This window comes from Dreissena polymorpha, chromosome 1 (assembly GCF_020536995.1).
Source record: "Dreissena polymorpha isolate Duluth1 chromosome 1, UMN_Dpol_1.0, whole genome shotgun sequence".
NCBI classification, from domain to species: Eukaryota; Metazoa; Mollusca; class Bivalvia; order Myida; family Dreissenidae; genus Dreissena; species Dreissena polymorpha.
Genome location: NC_068355.1, coordinates 105,530,659 through 105,555,571, shown reverse-complemented (window position 1 = coordinate 105,555,571; position 24,913 = coordinate 105,530,659). Strand labels below are relative to the sequence as shown.

Genomic DNA, 24,913 nt, shown 5'->3' with positions numbered 1-24,913 from the left:
TTTTATATTTTGCATACTTCTTTACCAACATGACCCCAATCTATAAACAAAAGCAGACAACTGTATCAAGCATTTTGTAAGAATTATGGCCCTTATTTCACTTAGAATATGCATATTATTGAAAAATCTATGTTAAAGTTTGCGTACCACCTCAGATATTTTCTATGTCCCTGGACATATTGCTTTCATATTTTGCATACTTCTTTACCAGCATGACCCCAATCTATAAACAAGAGCAGACAACTGTATCAAGTATTTTGTAAGGATTATGGCCCTTTTTTCACTTTAAAAATGAAAATTTTGTTTAGTTTTGTGTTTAGGTCCACTTTTTTCCTAGAGTATCAAAGCTATTGCTTTCATACTTGCAACATTTACTAACTATAATAAGGGGACTTTGCAGGCAAAGTTATGTTACTCTGACTGGCATTTTGACAGAAATATGGCCCCTTTTATACTTATATAATTGAACATTTGGTCAAGTTTTGTGTGTTGGTCCATTTTACTCCTAAGTATCATAGCCATCATTGCTTTCAGACTTGGACCACTCGCTAACTTTCATAAGAGGACTGAATAGTTGCATAACTCTTATTGGCATTTTAACGGAATTATGGCCCTTTTTTGACTTAGTCACTTCGAATATTTCGTTACATTTTGTGTTTAGATCCACTTTACTTCTAAAGTATCAAGGCTATTGCTTTCAAACTTCAAATACATTATTATTATGAGGGTACTGTACCTGGCAAGTTGAATTTGACCTTGACTTTTGAATGACCTTGACTCTCAAGGTCAAATTAATAAATTTTGCTTAAATTGCCATAAATTCTATATTTATGATCAGGTTTGATTCATACTTTGACAAAACAACACTTACCTGACAAACCACAATGGACTCCAAACCATCCCCCACGCCCCACCCCAGAATCCCCCCTCCCCAATTATTTTTTTTTAATTCCTTTTTTATGCCCCCGGATCGAATGATCGGGGGTATATTGTTTTTGGCCTGTCTGTCTGTCTGTCATTCTGTCTGTCTGTCTGTCTGTCTGTCATCAAAACTTAAACCTAAAACTTTAACCTTGGTTAAAGTTTTGCAATATTGAATAACTTTTGCAATATTGAAGATAGCAACTTGATATTTGGCATGCATGTGTCTCTCATGGAGCTGCACATTTTGAGTGGTGAAAGGTCAAGGTCATCCTTCAAGGTCAAAGGTCAAAAAAAAGAAAATGCAGTGCATTAGGGGGCATTGTGTTTCTGACAAACACATCTCTTGTTTTTCTTATTTTCTTATTTTTGAAAGATAAACTAATAAATGACCACCCCCTCCACATTATACTCTCCTCTCCACCCGCACCCCACCCAAAAAGATTTTTATACCCCCATTACTGATAATGGGGGCTATATAGGAGTCACTTTGTCTGTCTGTCTGTCTGTCGGTCTGTCGGTCTGTCGGTCGGTCTGTCTGTCCCAAAAATTTCATACGATCTTCACCAAACTTGGTCAGAAGATGTTAGATTTTAAAATGACTTGGTACATTTATTCACCATCATCGGATGGTGTGTCGCGTGAAAGAAGTATGTCAATATCTCAAAGGTCAAGGTCACACTTTGAGTTCAAAGGTAAAATGCTTTTCCAGGCCATAACTTTGTCGTTTACTGTGAAACCATTAATATTCGTCAGACATTAATTTTCGTCTTATTCGTCCTTCGACCGATGGACGAATTCAAGATCCTAACGAACAATCATGTCCCATATTTGAAACAAATAAGATTGAATAACCGTAGGCATGAGGCATTTAAATCCAGCGTAATCCACGCATATACACAGGGCTCGAAATTAACACTCGCACACTCGCAAAATGCGAGTAAAAAAAGATTGCAAGGTAAGTTATAAGCCACTATAATTTTTTGCAAGTAAAGAAATAGTGAAAAAAAACGAGTTATGTTGCTAAATGCGTTCGACGGCATGAACGCTAAACCGTAGGTCAATTTTTTTAACGTCCGAATACCCATATGCGGAAGCGCACCCCTTCAGGGGTGTTGCAGATTATACAGCCAACACGCGGCAAATTCGGATTAAAGACAATACTATTAAAAATATAAGGGTCAGTAACTATCACCTGAAATAACAGAGTTGTTAATTGGCATATGCCAAACAAGGCCCACCTCCTGCAAGTGACTACCAAGTGTCACCCCTCTTTCCCCAGCACAAATTTTTCGCAACCGCGTATAACATGTATTACAAACATTACAAACAAATCGGACGCTTTTTTTCAAAACCAGAAATGAACGAATTTAAGTGCTGACGAAATAGTCATTTTTTTTAAAAAAGACAAAATTTCGTGCTGATGAAAATAAATGGTTCCACAGTACACTGTAACTCCAATATAACGCGGATGACGGGGTCCAAGCCACGCAACAGCGTTATAAACGGACAGCGTTATAAGTTTTGAGCTTATTTATTTAAGGAGCTATAAAAACAGGTATAGTATAGCCTATAATATAGGTTATTATAGGTCCTGTGTATTGTCATGCTGTGGTGTCATCCGCAAATACATGCATTTAAACCGAATCAAACGATAACAGTATACATACCGCGTTTCTAATGTGCACATTTATCCGATAATCCAATATAATTACATCACTTACGAAAAAATAATGTTTAACATTTATGACACGAAATATGTTTACGAACTTCGTAAACAAATTCACATGCCTACGCCATTTTTCAGAAAAATTAGTACAGTGCATTATGGGACAGCTTTCATTGGACGAGCGAATTTAAATTTAGATTGAATGCAATACGATACATGTACAAAGAAATGTTTTATTGCATCATACGCAGCATGTAAAAAAATGCTTTCCATGGACTTTCTGCAAAAATTTAAGTGCATCTCTGTTAACTATTACACTGCGTTAGCATGTAAATAAATTGTCAGGATTTTTAATTTATTTTTCGTATACGTACTGAAACATTAAACACACACAAAGATATTTTTATTTATCAAGCATGTGTAGCATATAATAAACGATAACACACTTACACAGCCATAGTTTATACAATGAAATACAATACACGATAAATACAAAACATAAACAGGTAATCGTTTCAAATAACTTTAATTTGATAATTATTCCGCTTGCACTTGCCTTATTGAAATTAGCGCAACGAACCGCTCTGATAGGGAATACATGTAATAAACACCGACTCGCGAGTTTTCACAACTTTATTGGCATTACACAACAGATTAACACCAATTAGCTGTCGAGTGTCGTTTAACCTCTAATCGATTAAAATCAGTTAAACGGACGGAAAAAGCAATCAAGCTGTGATCGCCGGCTTCTTTGAATTTATGAAAATACATGAAGTTGCATAACATGGATTATTTGGCACATTTGTTCACCATCATTGGACGGTGTGTCGTGCGAAAGAATTATGTTGATATCTCCAAGGTAAAGGTCACACTTTGAGTTCAAAGGGAAAAAATGGCCATAAATGAGCTTGTCCGGGCCATAACTATGTCGCTCATTGTGAGATTTTAGAATCATTTGGCACATTTGTTCACCATCATTGGACGGTGTGTCGCGCGAATGAATTACGGTGATATCTCCAAGGTCAAGGTCACACTTTGATTTCAAAGGTCAAAAATGGCCATGCATGAGCTTGTCCGGGCAATAACTATGTTGTTCATTGTGAAATTTTTAAATCATTTGGCACATTTGTTCACCATCATTGGACGGTGTGTTGCGCAAAGATTACGTCGATATCTCCAAGGTCAAGGTCACACTGAGTTCAAAGGTCAAAAATGGCCATAAATGAGCCATAAATGAGCTTGTCCAGGCCATAACTATGTCGTTCATTGTGAGATTTTAAAATCATTTGTTCACCATCATTGGACGGTTTGTCACACAAAAGAATTATGTTGATATCTCCAAGGTAAAGGTCACACTTTGAGTTCAAGGGTCAAAAATGGCCATTAAAAATCTTGTCCGGGACATAACTATGTCATTCATTGTGAAATTTTAAAATGACTCTGTACATTTATTTTGTTCACAGTCATTGGATGGCATGTCATGCAAAAGAATTCAAGAGTTCAAAGGTCAAAATGGCCATAAATGATAATGGCATAATAATTCTTAAAAATCACCATAAATTAGCTTCTCTTGTTTTGTTAAGACAGAACACAAAATAGTCTGTGTTAATGCAGCATATGGGGGTATACGTCACGTCTGTGACAAAGCTCTAGGTTTTTTAATGGTAAAAAACACAAATATTTCATTTTTGAAGGACCATCCCACACAAGCTATTGCTATCAAACTTGAAATAAAATCTTATTACTTTGTTTTATGTCTTTACAAATGTTCAATAGATTGTGGAAAATATACCTGAACTCAGAATCGTCTATAAAGAACATAAGCGATCAATATGTTTCACTTATGGACCTCTTCCATTTAGAATATAGGAGGTTTTCGTGTGACGTCACAAGAGGGGTTTTCCGTTACTAAAAATAGATTGGCCGTCAACTTCTCGATCGCGGCCAATTACATTGTATCAGAGTAAAGGTCGTCGGAAGACTTAATAATTACAATTTCACAAAACAAAACTATCAATACCCGTATTCTTTAAGTAAGACTTTAATAAATGATATTTCAAAAATAATAAAACATATAATAATTTGAATATTACTTTAAGTGGTGTGGATGCGATAGTGTTATTTTTCATCAGCGATTCAAATTTAGTGCTAAGGGTGGGTGCATTGAATCGGTTATAAAACAAAGCCCTAAAATAGTTCAATACATTTCAATCTTGAAATGTAGTTTTAATTTTATTTTACATTGAATGAATTTTCGTCTCGTTTGCATTGAAAAAAATATTAATAAATTTAAGCATTCAAATCGAAAAAAACACCTGCATATTTTGCAAATTGAAATGTCTTTGCATGTACATGTATATTAAAAACTCTTCTGTAGTGATACTGAGCGATTCAAATCTAGCATTTTATGATACCATAAATCTACACATTTAATTTATTTTACGCAAGTATTTTATATACCTATGATGACCAAACGCGATTGCTTGTTTTCATGATGATGTTTCGAACACTGCAGTAACGCACGATCTTTACACATTATAGCAGATTTTACATTTGCAGGTACCCGTTAAATACGTTAATTGTGTAGCAGTAAACTTGTACAATATTTTAAATGTATAGTTATTAAACACTTTATTGTTATGTTTAAACTGGTTAATTTATATATACTTAATAGTTCCTAGCTGTTAATCAATTTCGGACAAAATGTCTATTTTTTTTTTAAATATGTTCAAATATTTTATTTAAGCAACTGTTAGGTTTAGACTTAATATGCCAAGAGATGACATGGAGGTATCATAAATTGTGTTTAATGACCAGACACATGTGGTTTATGCAGAGACCCCATACAGAGCCATACAAGCATAGGTCCCTGGGTTTATGACACACTGTTTTTTTAGTCATTGTCTGGACAGTATCCGATCATATCGAGATAATCGGTTTGTGATAAACAAAGGGGCAATTAAACACTGGGTTAAAAATGCTGAAACAAAGAGTGTCAAAATTGGTGTGAACAATTAAATAAATAAAAACATTTACATTTATCAAGAGGATTTAGTTATTCTGTAACAAGGTAAGTTTTTACAGACAAATAGGATCAAATCAGTTTCTATATGTTGATTACATAAAATCAATCAATTTGTTGTTTGTTTTCGTCCTAATTTGTGTTCGTTCATTGGATTCAATTTAATCTGAAGGAATTTTCAATTTCTGAGTATTTTTTGTTCTTCAAAAGGGTCGCGAATATGATTGTAACCGTATTACAATGCGGTTCATCAAATGCAAACAATAGCAGAATGGCCGCAGTTTTGACGGCCAAAATTAGAGCATGCGCAAACGTGACGTCATTATCGGAATCCCCAAAACCTCCTATGGCTATATTACCTTGACCTTATTGAATATGAACAATTTCCCCATGATGGGTTACATAATAAACTTACATTATACTGTCAAGCACTCGAATAGTCGAGCGCGCTGTCGTCTGACAGCTCTTTTTTACATTGTCCATTCAGCTTTTGTTATGATGGCCTTGTCGTTGACCTCCCTCTAGCGTGCCCTGAAGAACAGTCTTGCACAGAGAGTCCTGCCTGGTGACATGTCCAAACTAAGCCAGCTTTCGTTGTTTTGACAGTTGCCAGGAGGGGCTCTTGTGGACCAACAAGTGTTGCAGTCGTATTCCGGACGTACTTGTTTGTCTTGTGCTCCGTGTGGGATATGCAGAGTAGTCTTTGGAGACATTTATTTTCAAATGTGCAGTCATTTCTACAGACCAATTAATGGTCCCTCACCGGGGTGCTTGAATGTCAAAATGTATTTTTTCAGTAACTACAACTATTCATTCTTAAATGATATTGACTTCGCCAAATATTTTGTGAGCTGATTTACAATCCTCTGTCAGTTACATGTATCTCTTTTCACAACTTAAGCCTGCCTTAAGTTGGAGCGTCTTTGTATTGGACAATCGAAATTTGCCAATGAGAGCACATGCTTTGTATGAGCACCACCACTCGTTGGCATTCAATACCTATGGTAAAGTTATGCAGAACACGAATGACATAATTGTCAAAAGTTTGTGGTTTGTGACAGTTTGTCATCTTTGTCACAAACCACACCCACCAGTCCTTAGGTATACACCTCAACGATGAAATGAAGCAAGTTTTCTTAGCTTAGAAGACTGATTATGGCAACCAGGTATATAATCCTTGTGGAAATTGTGCCTTGTGTGCATCATATGGTTAAATCATTTATTCGACTTGTAAAGTGTTTTAACAAATTAAGTTGAATTCATTACACAAAACAAACAAAAACTAGCGTTATTAAATTTGTAATCCAATAGTTCGAACATGCTTCCAAATTTTGTTGTTTATGTGACATATATAAATTATAGCGTCAAATAAACTGCTTTATGTATTTCTGCTGTTCCTTTGTCTCAATACAAACTGAGGGAAAACTATGCAGACATGTACAACATCACATGCCAAGTGTGGTGTATTGAATTGTATTTTATTGTAAAAATACGTGAACAGCAAGTCAGGCGTTATATGTGTGTTCAGTTTGAAAAAACCCATCCATATTGGACATTATCAATCCCGTTAGGGTTATGCGTATCTATGCAGTGAAAGTGTGAAAACTAGGGATGGCAAACCTGAGCAAATCCATAACCGGTTAACCTGTTTCTATATTCGAGCGGTTAACCGACTGTTGTACCACATAAATGGAAAAAAAACATCCGAAAAACGTAACGTTTATAAACAATTTCATTTATATGCAAATATACTCTGTCTTGTCGATTGTCTTGTAACCTAATTACTTTAACCATTTTATAAATTAAATACTGTTTCTTTACAAATTTTGTAATGCTCTTTTTCAGTGGGTATAAGACGAAGTCTGGTTCACTACATATAGTGACAGTATTTACCAAACACAATTTAGGTGAACATAACCCGTCTTTAATATATTGCTGAATCTCAGATTTCTGTCGAATTTATTTGCTTTGATCTTTTCGATATCTTATTTTTATTATTATCCTGACAAATCACAAACGCTTGTTAAAAAATTATTTGTTTTAAACATTAAAGTTGGCATCTCTATTCTTCCAGTATTCTCGCGGTATTTCAATAACGACACCCTACTGTTTATTTGTCAGAACTTGTGATGCATTTTCCATTCGCTCTCAGAAAGAAGTTTTACGTGTGATCATGAGCAATATTCTGGTAAGTTGTCGTTGTTATCCACCAGAAACACATTTATTCACAAAATTTAAAGATATTCCGATCTAACTTTTTAGTCTTTTAGCTTTAATTTTTAACGTATTTACACCACGTCTGCTCCACTTTACCGATTTCCCGAAAGGTTACATATCACTATAATTAGTTTAGGCCTAAAACCACAAAATCCGATACCATTGGATTTTCGTACCACAATCTAACGTAAAAATCTTCCAGATTCGAAATCAACAAAAAACAAGACATTTATAAATTGTCTGCATTATTGATCAAATTTTAAGATATTTGTTGGTTTTCAGTTTTTAGAAGCTGTTCTGCCAAGGCAAGAGCTGGACATCATACAATCCATTCTATCCAGCAAAACTGACAGTTTTGGTTTACAGAAATCAACAAAGGAGGGATTCCTGAACTATCAAAATTTCCAAGCTATACACACAGTTATTATCTGTGGTGATCTTTATTGTTTCTGTTTGTTTACTTGGATGGAACATGTGTGAACTTTTATAGAACTTTGAAAAGTCTATATATGTCTATCTATAAACAAAAATCAGCTATAGTATAATAAGATCAGATGTGCAAACAATATCAAAATGTTGTTAAATTAACAATTTGAAGGCAGTTATGCTGAAAAAATATGAAAGTTCTGTAAATTTTGTCTGTATATCGACAAGTGTCTGCCAATAAATGTCAAACTAGTAATACAAAACTTACCACCAGTATGTAAAAGCACCAAGTAGCTGTGATCATTTTTAGTAAGATAGTGTAATTCTAAACAGTAGCAAATAGCTTGTTTAGTAAATGCATAATGCAATTAAAATGATTTCCGTTCTATTGTGTAATAAATAAATTGGTTGTTACTTGTTAATCCATGATAAATGTTTTATGGCTAGTACAAAACCAGCAATGTTAATTTTGTAAAAGGTAATACAATAACACCACTTTTTAATTTCATATACGTTAATATTCTTGTACTGTAGGTTGATGACATTCTTTTAGTATTTCTTATTTTGTAACTATTATTTTATGTGCAAATAAATGATGTGAAGTGTTTTGTATCTCCACACAATACCACATACCTTTTTATATATGAACTGTGTTATGTGTTATTTGAACATTTAAATAAAAAAATATGGATGATATAACATGATGCATTCTAATATTTGCATTCAAATTGTAACTATAGAGCTAAGTGTATGCAGTTTAGACTGTGATTTTAGAATTGCTACAAAATGGCTAGTTTTTTAGTGGCGACAAAATTTAAACTATTCAACAATAGTTTGCGAAAAAAAAAAGAAACCTGCAAGATACTGTGAAATCATTTATTTTCGCCAGCACGAAATTTCGTCATTTTTAGCTCATCTATTTTTTGAAAAAAAATTATGAGCTATTGTCATCACCTTGGCGTCGGCGTTGGCGTCGGCGTCCGGTTAGTTTTGCGTTTAGGTCCACTTTTCTCAGAAAGTATCAATGCTATTGCATTCAAACTTGGTACACTTACTTACTATCATGAGGGGACTGGGCAGGCAAAGTTAGATAACTCTGGCGTGCATTTTGACAGAATTATGTGCCCTTTTTATACTTAAAAAATTGAAAATTTTGGTTAAGTTTTGCGTTTAGTTCCACTTTTCTCAGTAAGTATCAATGCTATTGCATTCAAACTTGGTACACTTACTTACTATCATGAGGGGACTGGGCAGGCAAAGTTAGATAACTCTGGCATGCATTTTGACAGAATTATGTGCCCTTTTTATACTTAGAAAATTGACAATTTTGGTTAAGTTTTGTGTTTAGGTCCATTTTATTAGCTCATCTATTTTTTGAAAAAAAATTATGAGCTATTGTCATCACCTTGGCGTCGGCGTTGGCGTTGGCGTTGGCGTCGGCGTCCGGTTAAGTTTTGCGTTTAGGTCCACTTTTCTCAGAAAGTATCAATGCTATTGCATTCAAACATGGTACACTTACTTACTATCATGAGGGGACTGGGCAGGCTAGGTTAGATAACTCTGGCATGCATTTTGACAGAATTATGTGCCCTTTTTATACTTAAAAAATTGAAAATTTTGGTTAAGTTTTGCGTTTAGTTCCACTTTTCTCAGTAAGTATCAATGCTATTGCATTCAAACTTGGTACACTTACTTACTATCATGAGGGGACTGGGCAGGCAAAGTTAGATAACTCTGGCATGCATTTTGACAGGATTATGTGCCCTTTTTATACTTAGAAAATTGACAATTTTGGTTAAGTTTTGTGTTTAGGTTCATTTTATTCCTTAAGCATCAAAGCTATTGCTTTCATACTTGCAACACTTACTAACTATCATAAGGGGACTGTGCAGGCAAAGTAATGTAACTCTGACTGGCATTTTGACAGAATTATGTGCCCTTTTTATACTTAGAAAATTGAAAATTTGATTAAGTTTTGTGTTTAGGTCCACTTTATTCCTACAGTATCAAAGCTATTGCTTTCATACTTGCAAGATTTATGAACTATCATAAGGGGACCGTGCAGGCAAAGTTATGTAACTCTGACTGGCATTTGGACGGAATTATTTGCCCTTTATACTTAGAAAATTGAAAATTTGGTTAAGATTTATGTTTTGGTCCACTTTACCCCTAAAGTATCATAGATATTGCTTTCATACTTGGAACACTCACAAACTGTCATAAGGGTACAGTAAAAGGACAAGTTGCATAACTCTGGTTGTCATTGTTACGGAATTATGGCCCTTTTTTGACTTAGTAACTTTGAATATATGGTTAAATTTTGTGTTTCGATCCACTTTACTTCTTAAGTATCAAGGCTATTGCTTTCAAACTTCAAATACTTACATGCTATCATGAGGTTACTGTACCTGGCAACTTGAATTTTACTTTGACCTTTGAATGACCTTGACTCTCAAGGTCAAATTATTAAATTTTGCTAAAATTGCCATAACTTCTTTATTTATGATTAGATTTGATTGATACTTTGATGAAACTACTCTTACCTGACATACCACAATAGACTCCACCCAAACCATCCCCCGTGCCCTCCCCCCCCCCCCTCCCCCCTTCCCCCCCTATTTGTTTTTTTTTTTTTTTTTTTTTTTTTTTTAAGATCATCTCACAAATGACCACCACACCCTCACACTATACTCCCCACCCCCCCCCACCCCCCCACCCCAATTTTTTTTTTTTTTTTTTTTTTTTTTAAGATCATCTCACAAATTACCACCACACCCTCACACTAGACCCCCCCCCCCCTCCCATTTTTTTTAAAACTGTTATGGTTTGAATATCTAACCATCGCACCCAAACACCAACCCCCCCCCCCCCATTTTTCGCCCCCCCCAACCCCCCCCCCCCCCCCCCCCCCCCCCCCCCCCGATTTTTTTTTTTTTTTTTTTTTTTTTTTTTTCGCTTTTTGGAAGATAATGTAATAAATGTCCACAACCCCACACTATACACCCCTCTTCACTCCACTCCTCCCTTCCTTTGTGATTTGAAAATGAGAGTCCCTTCACCTTTAAAAAGAAAATAGATGAGCGGTCTGCACCCGCAAGGCGGTGCTCTTGTTCCTTAAGCATCAAAGCTATTGCTTTCATACTTGCAACACTTACTAACTATCATAAGGGGACTGTGCAGGCAAAGTAATGTAACTCTGACTGGCATTTTGACAGAATTATGTGCCCTTTTTATACTTAGAAAATTGAAAATTTGATTAAGTTTTGTGTTTAGGTCCACTTTATTCCTACAGTATCAAAGCTATTGCTTTCATACTTGCAAGATTTATGAACTATCATAAGGGGACGGTGCAGGCAAAGTTATGTAACTCTGACTGGCATTTGGACGGAATTATGGGCCCTTTATACTTAGAAAATTGAAAATTTGGTTAAGATTTATGTTTTGGTCCACTTTACCCCTAAAGTATCATAGATATTGCTTTCAAACTTGGAACACTCACAAACTATCATAAGGGTACAGTAAAAGGACAAGTTGCATAACTCTGGTTGTCATTGTTACGGAATTATGGCCCTTTTTTGACTTAGTAACTTTTAATATATGGTTAAATTTTGTGTTTCGATCCACTCGAAGTATCAAGGCTATTGCTTTCAAACTTCAAATACTTACATGCTATCATGAGGTTACTGTACCTGGCAACTTGAATTTTACTTTGACCTTTGAATGACCTTGACTCTCAAGGTCAAATTATTAAATTTTGCTAAAATTGCCATAACTTCTTTATTTATGATTAGATTTGATTGATACTTTGATGAAACTACTCTTACCTGACATACCACAATAGACTTCACCCAAACCATCCCCCGTGCCCTCCCCCCCCTCCCCCCCCCCTAATTTTTTTATATATTTTTTTTTTTTTTTTTAAGATCATCTCACAAATGACCACCACACCCTCACACTATACCCCCCCCACCCCCCCCCCCCCCCCACCCCCCCCCACCCCCAATTTTTTTTTTTGACTTTTTTTTTTTTTTTTTTTTTTTTTTTTAAGATCATCTCACAAATTATCACCACACCCTCACACTATACCCCCCCCCCCCCCCCCCATTTTTTTTTAAAAACGGTTATGTTTGAAATACCGTCCAACCATCGCACCCAAACCCCCCCCCATTTTTTTTTTTTTTTTTTTTTTTTCGCTTTTTTTGGAAGATAATGTAATAAATGTCCACAACCCCACACTATACACCCCTCTTCACTCCACTCCTCCCTCCTTTGTGATTGAAAATGAGAGTCCCTTCACCTTTAAAAAGAAAATAGATGAGCGGTCTGCACCCGCAAGGCGGTGCTCTTGTTATAAACATGACATTTTCGTCAGCACTTAAATTCGCCAATTCATGACTTTGAAAATAAAATGCTTCGGTCAGTATCCGATTTGTTTGTCGGAAATATATCGCGGTTGCGAAAAATCGTAGTGGGGAAAGAGGGAGGACACTTGAGAGTCACTTGCAGGAGTTGGGGCCTGTTTGTCACATGTCAATATACTAGTCTTTTGTTATCAGGTGATCAGTAATTGCCCCATTAGTGTATCATTATTATGATTAGCGGATTAGTGGGACTGAATAACCGTTAACGAGTGTTTGAAACCCGGGTTTGAAACAGTGAAACCAGTTGCGGATTGGTCTTATTCATTTATTATCATGGCCAAACTAATAACAATCTTACCTTTATCGGCGCAAATTAGAGAAGGTGCGAAGATTTTTGGTTAAAATTAGTGTTAGCAAACTATTTGGTCAGTTTTCAATGAAGTTTCAAGAGTTTTGCATCGTAAATATTTGATCACTTTAAGTACAACAATTTTCGGAAGTGTAAAATTAACAGTGCATTATGGGAAAGCGGTTTCATACGGCAAAGTTCAGATTTAATTGTAACAACCAATGGACGAGTGAGTTTAAATTAGATTGAATGCAATAGGATACAAATCAATGTTTTATTGCGCCATACTCAGTCATTCGAAACACGTGCTTTCAGGGGATTTCCTGAAAATCGCGCAAAAAATAAAAGTGAATTTCTGAAAACAATTTCCCTATGTTTGGTTGGAACTAATCGTCATGACAGCTAATTACGTTTTCAATTGCTACAAGTAACAATTATTTGAAACATGTATCGTAAAACTTGTAAAAGATGTCAATGATTAAAAAGATCGATAGCCCATAAAACGAAGCACAAGCTATTTTTACACCTGTATTGTAGTTAAACGCAAACAACCAAACACAAATTAAAATATTCTGTATTTATTTGTAATCAATGCGGATAATGTATATACGGTAAGTATATACATCATCATCTTTTAATTGTGTTTATTGTCTCTGATCCGGTGCGTGGAGGCTGTATAATCTCCTGCAACAACTCTGAAAAACACAATACACACAATGGTTAATAAAGTTGATAACAATTAGCGCTTATCATTACAATTGTACCTAAACGAAGTCGACGCAGTCGATACAGCTGTACTGCTTTCGCGTTTTAGAGCAATGTCACGTGTCAGTTAAGTACACTGTGTAATCTACACAATTTTGTGTCAAAACCGGATTTATCTTGATTACGTAACAGACAGAGTCTGTATTCGTGGATTAGGTTGGATTTTAGTGCCTCATGCCTTTGGTAATTCAGTCTCAATTTGTTCAAATATGGGACATAATTGTTCGTTAGGATCTTGAATTCGTCAATCGGTCGACTGACGAAATATACGAAAATTAATGCCTGACGATATATAATGGTTTCACAGTACCTGTATTTATTAAATATTTTAATTGCGAAACAAGTATGTTGTTATGCTGTTACACATAATTATACATTGATAATAAATAAGAAGACAATTAGTGGTGTAAACGTTTCCCAACAGTAGAAATCATTCTTCGGATGAAGTCAGTGATATACAGACGAAAGCTTCATGTATGGCGTTCAATACATAGTGTGTGTTATTTGACAGTCTAAAACTTATTGGATTAAAAAAAATCCTGTCAAATTTGTCAATCAAAATTGATTCGACACATCACATGATTTTGTTTATGTTAAATCAGTGTACTGTATGCTAAATGCAACTGCTTTAGCAAGCTGTCAAGTTGAATTGAGACATTTGATGAAACAAACTGTTTCCTGGGTAGGACCAGTACTTAGTGTCTATATGACGTACCATGACGTCGAAAGTCTACAAGACCTACTAGGTAGAACGAGAAATGTACTTTGTAATTTTCACCGACCCTTGAGTGTTAGCCAATCAGAAGACACCTTACATCTGTTGCTTTTAGAGATATTTGACATTAAACATTATTATTATTTATACTTAATTATGCGACTATCGACCGCTTACTCATAGATATTGTGCATATTTATTAAACATTATTATTATAATAATATATACAAAATTATGCGACTATCAACCGCTAACTCATAGATATTGTGCATATTTATTGACCTGGCGTGGCGGAATTAACCTCTGACTTATGCAAGTTATGGTTATCACAAAATACGACCAACGGGAAGGTTATTATACATTATTTATCCGTTTAATGCTTGGTAACTGTTTGGTTACCGTTGGCAATTTCCTACACAGTAATGCTCAGAACGGTCGTGATACTCTGCCCCGCATGATCAATAAATACTCACAATATGCTGAATAATTTTAATTTAAAAAAGGTAACAATTGAATCATCTTCAAATTTGTATATAACCTATTTCAATGCATTAAATACTTGAAACTTCTATGACTTGTTTTTTTTTTGCCATTCTGATATTTTTATTCATTTTGTCCTCAATTAAAAAAGAGATTTTAAACATTTATTATGCACAAATCTGAAGGAAAAGCGGCTCAAGAGACTAGTGTTTTGATTGGCTGTTCAGAAAATGTGTACGTCGAAACTAACAAACATGTATGTCGAAGTACAAATTGTACTATGACATACAAATATATACTTCGAAGTGTATTTTATATTTATGTCGACGTACAATTATTGTACTTGGACGTACATTTCTCTTTTTACCTTGTAGGTCTTCTTGACTTTCAACCCCAATGGTACGCCATAGTATGTCTTTAGGGTTATCTAAAGAATGCTCCCACTTAAGGGATCAATACAGAGACCTCCCAGTGACTAAGCCAGTTAGCAGACACCCCATCCACTATACCGCAGACACCGAACCAGCTATAAATTCCTGTGGCTAGAAAACAAAAAAAATTATAAGATGCTAGATCTTTAAGCTTGGAACATGTAACTCGTTTTAAGATTGATTTTTTTTTATGCATTACTTTATTATTGCAACAATTATAATATTTTGAACACAATCATGTCCATATATTTATTAAAAATGCATGGTTATCAAAAAAACTTATAAAGCTTTTGCCCGTAAATTAGGTAGCACCTATGATCATATTAACAATTGTCAATTTGCCTAAATATATTTTGCAATGGCATACATGACAGACGTCCCGATCTTGGCGGGACAGTCCTGCTTTTGGGGTGTTTGTACCGGTGTCCCGATGTAAAACTATTTGTCCCGACATTCAAACAAAACGATATACGCTCTTTAAGTTCACAATGAAATTCCCTATTCAAGCTACATCTGGCTTTAATTACCATCGCTAATCCCTTTATTGCCCCCTATTAACAAACCATATCAGATATTATTATTCTACTAGTCGAGTGATCCAGTGTTGTTTTTGACACATTATCAGCGATATATCGGCAAATTATTGATTTTATCGGGCATTCACACCAGGGTATTTTTATGATAAGGGTCGTTAATTGCTAGGGATAGATGCATCGTAGTGCATTAAGCAGATTGCTTTTGTATTTCATGGCCCAAATCAAGTCCAAAGATACTATTATTACGCGGTACTCGGTGTATTATATGTCAAACAAATCGAACGCTGACCGATACCAGAGACATAAATTTACTTTCGTTTTTGGCTGATTTTCAGAAAATAATTTGTACAAATTGCATCAATCTAAATTTAGAGTGAATGGATGATTGGTTGAATAAAAACAGTGCTCGATGTGCGCACATCCCGTTGAACGTTGCCTTAGTCACAAATGGGTTCATCTGCATAGTGCACATGTTTGTTTACTTCCGGAAAATGGAGAACGTCTGTGTACATGCAATTCTAAACACATATTCATCAATATTTGCCAGAAATTATGAGGTTTTGTAAGTAATTAGCTGATTACTGACTTCAGTAAAGGTGGCATGATTGATCGTTTTAGGTGTCCTGCTTTTTGGTCAAATGTCCCGACATTTTTAATGGACTGTCCCGATTTGGACCCGAAAACTACTGGCATGTATGTGCAATGGGCATAGTGGTTCTCATTGTCTTTATTCGGGCGTTTAAGTTTGCAATAGTTGATAAAACAACAGTGATCGGGTGTAATGGCAGTGTCCAGCTTGATTGATTTTATCAAGCAATTGTAGTCAACACAATGGCACAATAGAATGTAAAGTGCTAAACAAACACACTGCAGAGTAGGTGCTAATTGCTCGCGTGCCTGTTCATAAATACACTGCACCCTGATGGTCTACAACTCTAATCGCTTTTGATCCACAGGGGGGGCATCACGGGGTGGTAATTGCCGATAATTTGCGATAAGATAAGCGGATTAGCCAATACAGTGAAATGAAGTAAAACAAAACTAACGATTTAAGCATTTATTGCGTTAAACCAAAAATTGTGTTTTCTGCAAGAATAACCGAATATTAATTTTGTAACCGGTTAATCTCCTTAAGAAAATGATAACCGGTTAACCGAATAACTGTTGCTATCCCTAGTGAAAACCATTGAACAAATGTTGGAATCCATGACTGTACTTCTTTTTTTCATGAAGAATCATAATGCACCAAAAAAATGTCATAAATAAATGTAAACAAAATGACGTACAGAGAAGGATACACTCCCTACATCCTCCCACCCCTCTGCGAACGGCCTTGGTGCGTCTTAAATACATCCTGTGGAAAGCACTGCACGACTGTATCCTGCATTTGTGTCTACGTGAAGCGTCCAGGTCTCGCAGCCATAGAGTAGGGTTGAGACTACCAGGGACTTGTCGAGTCTTTACTATTTAGGGAAGCTGATGGAACTGCTTGTCCACAACCTGCTCTGTCTGGCCAGGGCTGTGGTCACCATGGCAATTCTTATTCGGACATCAGCGGTTCTGGTACCTTCCTTGGACAGGCTTGCGCTCAAGTGCTTGAAGCTGGTAACTTCTTGTTGCTTCTCACCTTTCATGGTGATGTCTGTACTGGTATTGGTCATGCTGTTCTCTATGATGTTACATATTACATACGAGTCATAAAATATCAGAAGCAGGTATTTTAAATCACAGGAAATCATACTATATGGCTTGCCTTTGATATTTTATTACATAATTATTTCATATGCAGTCCATATTATATCACAATCAAGACATACATTTTCACATACAAGACATATAATATTACATCAAAGACATTAATATCTCAATCAAGATTTAATATCTCAATCAAGACAACTAATACCATATGCATGACATACATACTCAAGCAAAACACATATGATCACAAGCAAAACAAATAATATTACATACAAAACATTATATCATATGCAAGTCATATAATATCACAGACAGATCATATGATATAACCTGAAAGTAATATGATACCTTATTGGCAGTGACATTTAATCATGAAAAAGTCACAGAGTATGTAACACATGTTCAATTCCATGCTTCATTTTAATAACAATGTATAATATAAACATGATTACTTGTGAAAATTAATATATCGTATTGGTTGGCATAAATGTTCACCATTGGATACCAAGTTTAGTTAATTTTAACACCTGGTTCCCAATGTCACACAAATATCAAATTTTTACATAAAATAACATGCCATCTTTTCTCAGCCAAAAGTTTGCCATATATTAATGGATTCTGAAATAACAGAAATGTAAACCAGCAAAAAATATAAACCAATATTAGCTGACGTGTCAATGTAAAGGACAATCTTCCTACCTTAAGGTAGCGCACCCATAATGGGCATCTTTCCAAATATAATCAAATGTATTATTTTCTTAATCAGCATCATTTCACTGAACTACATGCAAACTTTTAGGTAGGCTCCCCATGCTCTTTAAAAAAATATACTGATTTTTTCAAAACCACCCCCATGCTCGGCTTTTGTCCAGTTTTTTTGACACCTGGGGTATATGAAAATTCCATAATTCATCCAGATTTCCTAATATGGGCATGCAGTTGGTGTGTACAGATGCAGTAAAGGTGTTTAAAGTTTAAACAAGATGAAATAAGTATTCTTTTACAGACATTTATTCTTAACTCATCTATTTTTTGAAAAAAAAAAATGAGCTATTGTCATCACCTTGGCGTCGGCGGCCGGTTAAGTTTTGTGTTTAGGTCCACTTTTCTCATAAAGTATCAAAGCTATTGCATTCAAACTTGGTGCACTTACTTACTATCATGAGGGGACTGGGCAGGCAAAGTAAGATAACTCTGGCGTGCATTTTGACAGAATTATGTGCCCTTTTTATACTTAGAAAATTGAATATTTGGTTAAGTTTTGTGTTTAGGTCCACTTTTCTCATTAAGCATCAAAGCTATTGCATTCTAACTTGGTACACTTACTTACTATCATGAGGGGACTGGGCAGGCAAAGTTAGATAACTCTGGCGTGCATTTTGACAGAATTATGTGCCCTTTTATACTTAGAAAATTGAAAATTTGGTTAAGTTTTGTGTTTAGGTCCACTTTATTCCTAAAGTATCAAAGCTATTGCTTTCATACTTGCGACACTTACTTACTATCATAAGGGGACTGTGCAGGCAAAGTTATGTAACTCTGACTGGCATTTTGACAGAATTATGGCCCCTTTATACTTAGAAAATTGAAAATTTCTTTAAGTTTTGTGTTTTGGGCCGCTTTACTCCTAAAGTATCATAGCTATTGCTTTCAGACTTGGAACACTCACAAACAATCATAAGGGGGGTGTACGGAACAAGTTGCATAAATCTGGTTCTCATTTTGAAGGAATTATGGCCCTTTTTTGACTTAGTAACTTTGAATATATGGTTAAATTTTGTGTTTTCATCCACTTTACTTCTAAAGTATCAAGGCTATTGATTTCAAACTTCAAATACTTTCATGCTATCATGAGGATACTGTTCCTTGCAAGTTGAATTTTACCTTGACCTTTGAATGACCTTGACTCTTGAGGTCAAATAATTAAATTTTGCAAAAAATGCCATGACTTCGTTATTTATGATCAGCTTTGATTGATACTTTGACAAAACAACTCATGCGTGACATACTACAATAGACTCCACCCAAACCATCCCCAATGCCCCCCCACCCCCCAAAAAAACCCATTGTTTTTTCTTTTTTTTTTCTAAAGATCTATTTATAAATGACCACACCCTCACACTATACCCCCCACTCCCCCCGACCACACCCAACCAACCCCCCCCCCCCTCCCCAATGGTTTTGTTTTTTTGAAAAATGGTTAAAAAAACAAAAATATTTATTTTTATTATTTTATTTTTGAAAGACCGTCCAACTATCCCACCCAAGAATGCCCCCCCCCCCCCCAAAAAAAACAAAAAAATTTAATTAATTTTATTTTGTTTTTGCATTATTTTTTTTCTTATTTTTGGAAGGTAATGTCATAAAAGACCACACCCCCACACTATACACCCCTCTCCACCCCACCCATCCGTCTTTTTTTATTGAAGTTTCCTTCACCTTTAAAAAGAAAAATAGATGAGCGGTCTGCACCCGCAAGGCTGTGCTCTTGTTATATCTTGTTATCTTTGGAAGAGCGACATGAAATGTAAGTGGTTTCATGCAGCAAAGTAGAAATTTGGTTGGATAAAAACAAAGTGTCATAAAATTCAAAATAGTATCATTTTAGTAACATTTTGAACTTAGTTTTTAATGATAAACTATATACAGCAAAAATACCAAGAAATAGACAGATTTCCATTTGGTTTTTTGAAATAAAAATGATAAATGCAGCATGCATGATTCGTATTTTCAGCAGTAAATCACCCAATTTAGCCATAACGTTGTTTTAATTTTAAAAATTGAAGAATGTGCATAAAAATTGCAACATGTTTAACAATAAACATAGCTTATATGCTATATTAAATCAAAGTACGTTAGAAAAGAAATTACGTCAAAGTTCAAGGTCAATCTTAGAGTTTGGACTTGGTGAGCATCCAAGTCTTGTTTTATTAGTATTAAAAATCTCTTAATATTCTTAATCTCCTAATCTATTCCTACCTCACATTAATTCTGGAGCATTTGTAGCAAACATAGTGTTTTTTCTATGTTAGTTTTGTTGATCGCTGTACTGATCTTTCTTAAATATAAATAAAATCTAGCCCTATGTAACTATGAAATCAACCTGTGTATGTTAGTAATGGGGTGCATATACTGGATTCTTCTGTTTTCAGGCTATAAAGCAACCATAGAAGAGCTGGTTGAGCTGGAGAAGAAAGCAAATGGCCAGGCAATGAAGGAACGGATCAGATCTCAAATTACTGATGCCAGGTGGGCAGATACTAAGATTATTGCTTGATTTTCAGTTTGATTTTGAAAAAGATTTAGCAGTGTAATGAACCTTATCACAAAATCATAGTTATGCTTCATAATTGACATGTAAAAAAATTAATCAGTTAATTTGCATTTCTGTGTTGATCCAGGTTGGTACAAGGTACATTATTTTGACTTATTATACCCCGCCATAGGCGGAGGGATATTATTTTGGCATAGTCCGTCCATCTTTTAGTCCGTCAGTCCGTCTGCCCGGAGCCATTTCTTGGACATTATTTGGCGGATTTCATTGAAACTTGGTATGAGTATATATATGGATAAGAGGATGATGCATGTCAAATGGCATTTTACACCATCTGTTAATAACATTGTTATGGCCCTTTGTATGTTGAAAAAATGCTTGTTTGTGTGTCCAGAGCCATATCTTAGAAGTGCTTTGGCGGATTTCATTGAAACTTGGTATTAATGTCCAGAAGCATATTTGCGGGGGATATCAATTCAACGCATTTGCTTGTTTACAACAAATTTTAACCGCATACCCATGCAATATTAATCAGCAAGTGATGTTCACCATTTTAAAAACCTCCAGAAAATGTTTACTTGTCAGCATTTTGTTTAGATTCCTTAATGAAGTTGACTCCAAGAAATTAATGATGACATTAACTCCATAATATACTAGATCATCTACACTTGTAGATATTCTGTTCACATTGTAATTGCATCTGAACATTTTTATGCCCCCGGTAGGGTGGCAAATAGCAGTTGAACTGTCTGTCCGTCCGTCTGTCTGTCCGTCCATCCAAACGCTTTAACATTGGCCATAACATTTGCAATATTGAAGATAGCAACTTGATATTTGGAATGCATGTGTACATCATGGAGCTGCCCATTTTGATTTGTGCAAGGTCAAGGTCATCCTTCAAGGTCAAAGGTAATTAAAAAAAAACAAGGGAAGTAACAAGCTTTAAAGGGAGATAATTTCTATTTTATTTCATTTGGCAGGTACAGGTCATTTTCACAAGGGAAGTTAAATATTTTAAAGGGATATAATAAACAAAAAAATATTTCAAAGCAGCGCTGTAGGGGGCATTGTGTTTCTGACAAACACATCTCTTGTTTATAAATGATTTCATTAACAATTTTTGGTCAGTTTCTATCAATGTTGTTTATGTTGATTTGCTCCGCTTTGAAAAAGACAGCGTACGGCAGTCTCTCTGCCTCTGTCAACACCAGCATACAGCAGTCACACTTTCTGTCTCTCTGCCTTGGTCAAAACCAGCATACAGCAGTCACACTATCTGTCTCTCTGCCTCTGTCAAAACCAGCATACAGCAGTCACACTATCTGTCTCCCTGCCTCTGTCAAAGCCAGCATACAGCAATCACACTATCTGTCTCTCTGCCTCTGTCAAAACCAGCATACAGCAGTCACACTGTCTGTCTCTCTGCCTCCGTCAAAGCCAGCATACAGCAGCACACTATCTGTCTCCCTGCCTCCGTCTAAGCCAGCATACAGCAGTCACACTATCTGTCTCTCTGCCTCCGTCTAAGCCAGCATACAGCATTCACACTATCTGTCTCTCTGCCTCGGTCAAAGCCAGCATACAGCAGTCACACTATCTGTCTCCCTACCTCTGTCAAAGCCAGCATACAACAGTCACACTATCTGTCTCTCTGCCTCTGTCAAAACCAGCATACAGCAGTCACACTATCTGTCTCCCTGCCTCTGTCAAAACCAGCATACAGCAGTCACACTACCTGTCTCCCTGCCTCTGTCAAAACCAGCATACAGCAGTCACACTATCTGTAACTCTGCCTCCGTCTAAGCCAGCATACAGCAGTCACACTATCTGTCTGTCTACCTCTTTCAAACCCAGCATACAGCAGTCACACTATCTGTCTCTCTGCCTCGGTCAAAGCCAGCATACAGCAGTCACACTAACTGTCTCTCTACCTCCGTCTAAGCCAGCATACAGCAGTCACACTATCTGTCTGTCTACCTCTTTCAAACCCAGCACACAGCAGTCACACTATCTGTATCTCTGCCTCGGTCAAAGCCAGCATACAGCAGTCACACTATCTGTCTCTCTGCCTCTGTCAAAACCAGCATACAGCAGTCACACTATCTGTATCTCTACCTCTGTCAAAGCCAGCATACAGCACTATCGGTCTCCCTGCCTCCATCTAAGCCAGCATACAGCAGTCACACTATCTGTCTTTCTACCTCTTTCAAAGCCAGCATACAGCAGTCACACTATCTGTCTCTCTGCCTCTTTCAAAGCCAGCATACAGCAGTCACACTATCTGTCTCTCTACCTCTTTCAAAACCAGCATACAGCAGTCACACTATCTGTCTCTTTGCCTCTGTCAAAGCCAGCATACAGCAGTCACACTATCTGTATCTCTGCCTCGGTCAAAGCCAGCATACAGAAGTCACACAATCTGTCTCTCTACCTCGGTCAAAGCCAGCATACAGCAGTCACACTATCTGTCTCTCTGCCTCGGTCAAAGCCAGCATACAGCAGTCACACTAGCATACAGCAGTCACACTATCTGTAGCTCTACCTCTTTCAAAGCCAGCATACAGCAGTCACACTATCTGTCTCTCGGCCTCGGTCAAAGCCAGCATACATCAGTCACACTATCTGTCTCTCTTCCTCGGTCAAAGCCAGCATACAGCAGTCACACTATCTGTCTCTCTGCCTCTGTTAAAGCCAGCATACAGAAGTCACACAATCTGTCTCTCTACCTCGGTCAAAGCCAGCATACAGCAGTCACACTATCTGTCTCTCTGCCTCGGTCAAAGCCAGCATACAGCAGTCACACTAGCATACAGCAGTCACACTATCTGTAGCTCTACCTCTTTCAAAGCCAGCATACAGCAGTCACACTATCTGTCTCTCGGCCTCGGTCAAAGCCAGCATACATCAGTCACACTATCTGTCTCTCTTCCTCGGTCAAAGCCAGCATACAGCAGTCACACTATCTGTCTCTTTGCCTCTGTCAAAGCCAGCATACAGCAGTCACACTATCTGTCTCTCTGCCTCCGTCAAGGCCAGCATACAGCAGTCACACTTTCTGTCTCTCTGCCTCGGTCAAAGCCAGCATACAGCAGTAACACCATCTGTCTCTCTGCCTCCGTCAAAGCCAGTATGCAGTCATCTATCTGTCTCTCTTCCTTCGTCAAAACCAGCATACAGCAGTCACACTATCTGTCTCTCTGCTTCCGTCAAAGCCAGCATACAGAATTCACTCTATCTATCTCTCTTCCTCCATCAAAGCCAGCATACAGCAGTCACACTTTCTGTCTCTCTTTCTCCATCAAAACCAGCATACAGCAGTCACACTATCTGTCTTCCTGACTCCGTCAAAGCCAGCATACAGAAGTCACACTATCTGTATCTCTACCTCTGTCAAAGGCAGCATACAGCAGTCACACCATCTGTCTCCCTGCCTCCGTCAAAGCCAGCATACAGCAGTCACACTATCTGTATCTCTACCTCTTTCAAAACCAGCATACAGCAGTCACACTATCTGTATCTCTGCCTCGGTCAAAGCCAGCATACAGAAGTCACACAATCTGTCTCTCTACCTCGGTCAAAGCCAGCATACAGCAGTCACACTATCTGTCTCTCTGCCTCGGTCAAAGCCAGCATACAGCAGTCACACTAGCATACAACAGTCACACTATCTGTAGCTCTACCTCTTTCAAAGCCAGCATACAGCAGTCACACTATCTGTATCTCGGCCTCGGTCAAATCCAGCATACATCAGTCACACTATCTGTCTCTCTTCCTCGGTCAAAGCCAGCATACAGCAGTCACACTTTCTGTCTCTCTGCCTCTGTTAAAGCTAGCATACAGCAGTCACACTATCTGTCTCTCTCCTCCGTCAAAGCCAGCATACAGCAGTCAAACTTGCTATCTCTCTTCTTCCGTCAAAACCTGCATACAGCAGTCATACTATCTGTCTTCCTGCCTCCGTCAAAGCCAGCATACAGCAGTCACACTATCTGTATCTCTACCTCCGTCAAAAGCAGCATACAGCAATCACACTATCTGTCTCTCTACCT

At 36.8% G+C, this 24,913-nt stretch overlaps 2 protein-coding genes across 2 annotated transcripts in view; both read left to right on the top strand.

The window, feature by feature from the left end:
* LOC127865197 (eukaryotic translation initiation factor 4H-like) overlaps positions 1-24,913 on the top strand; it is a 394,459-nt gene that overhangs the window by 354,205 nt on the left and 15,341 nt on the right. The window lies entirely within an intron of this gene.
* The window catches only part of LOC127865211 (transducin beta-like protein 2), a 59,425-nt gene that overhangs the window by 21,918 nt on the left and 12,594 nt on the right, over positions 1-24,913 (top strand). Inside the window, exon 9 of the mRNA XM_052405207.1 lies at positions 20,743-20,839. Within this exon, the coding sequence (XP_052261167.1) occupies positions 20,743-20,839 (97 nt within the window). The remainder of the gene's footprint in view (positions 1-20,742; positions 20,840-24,913) is intronic.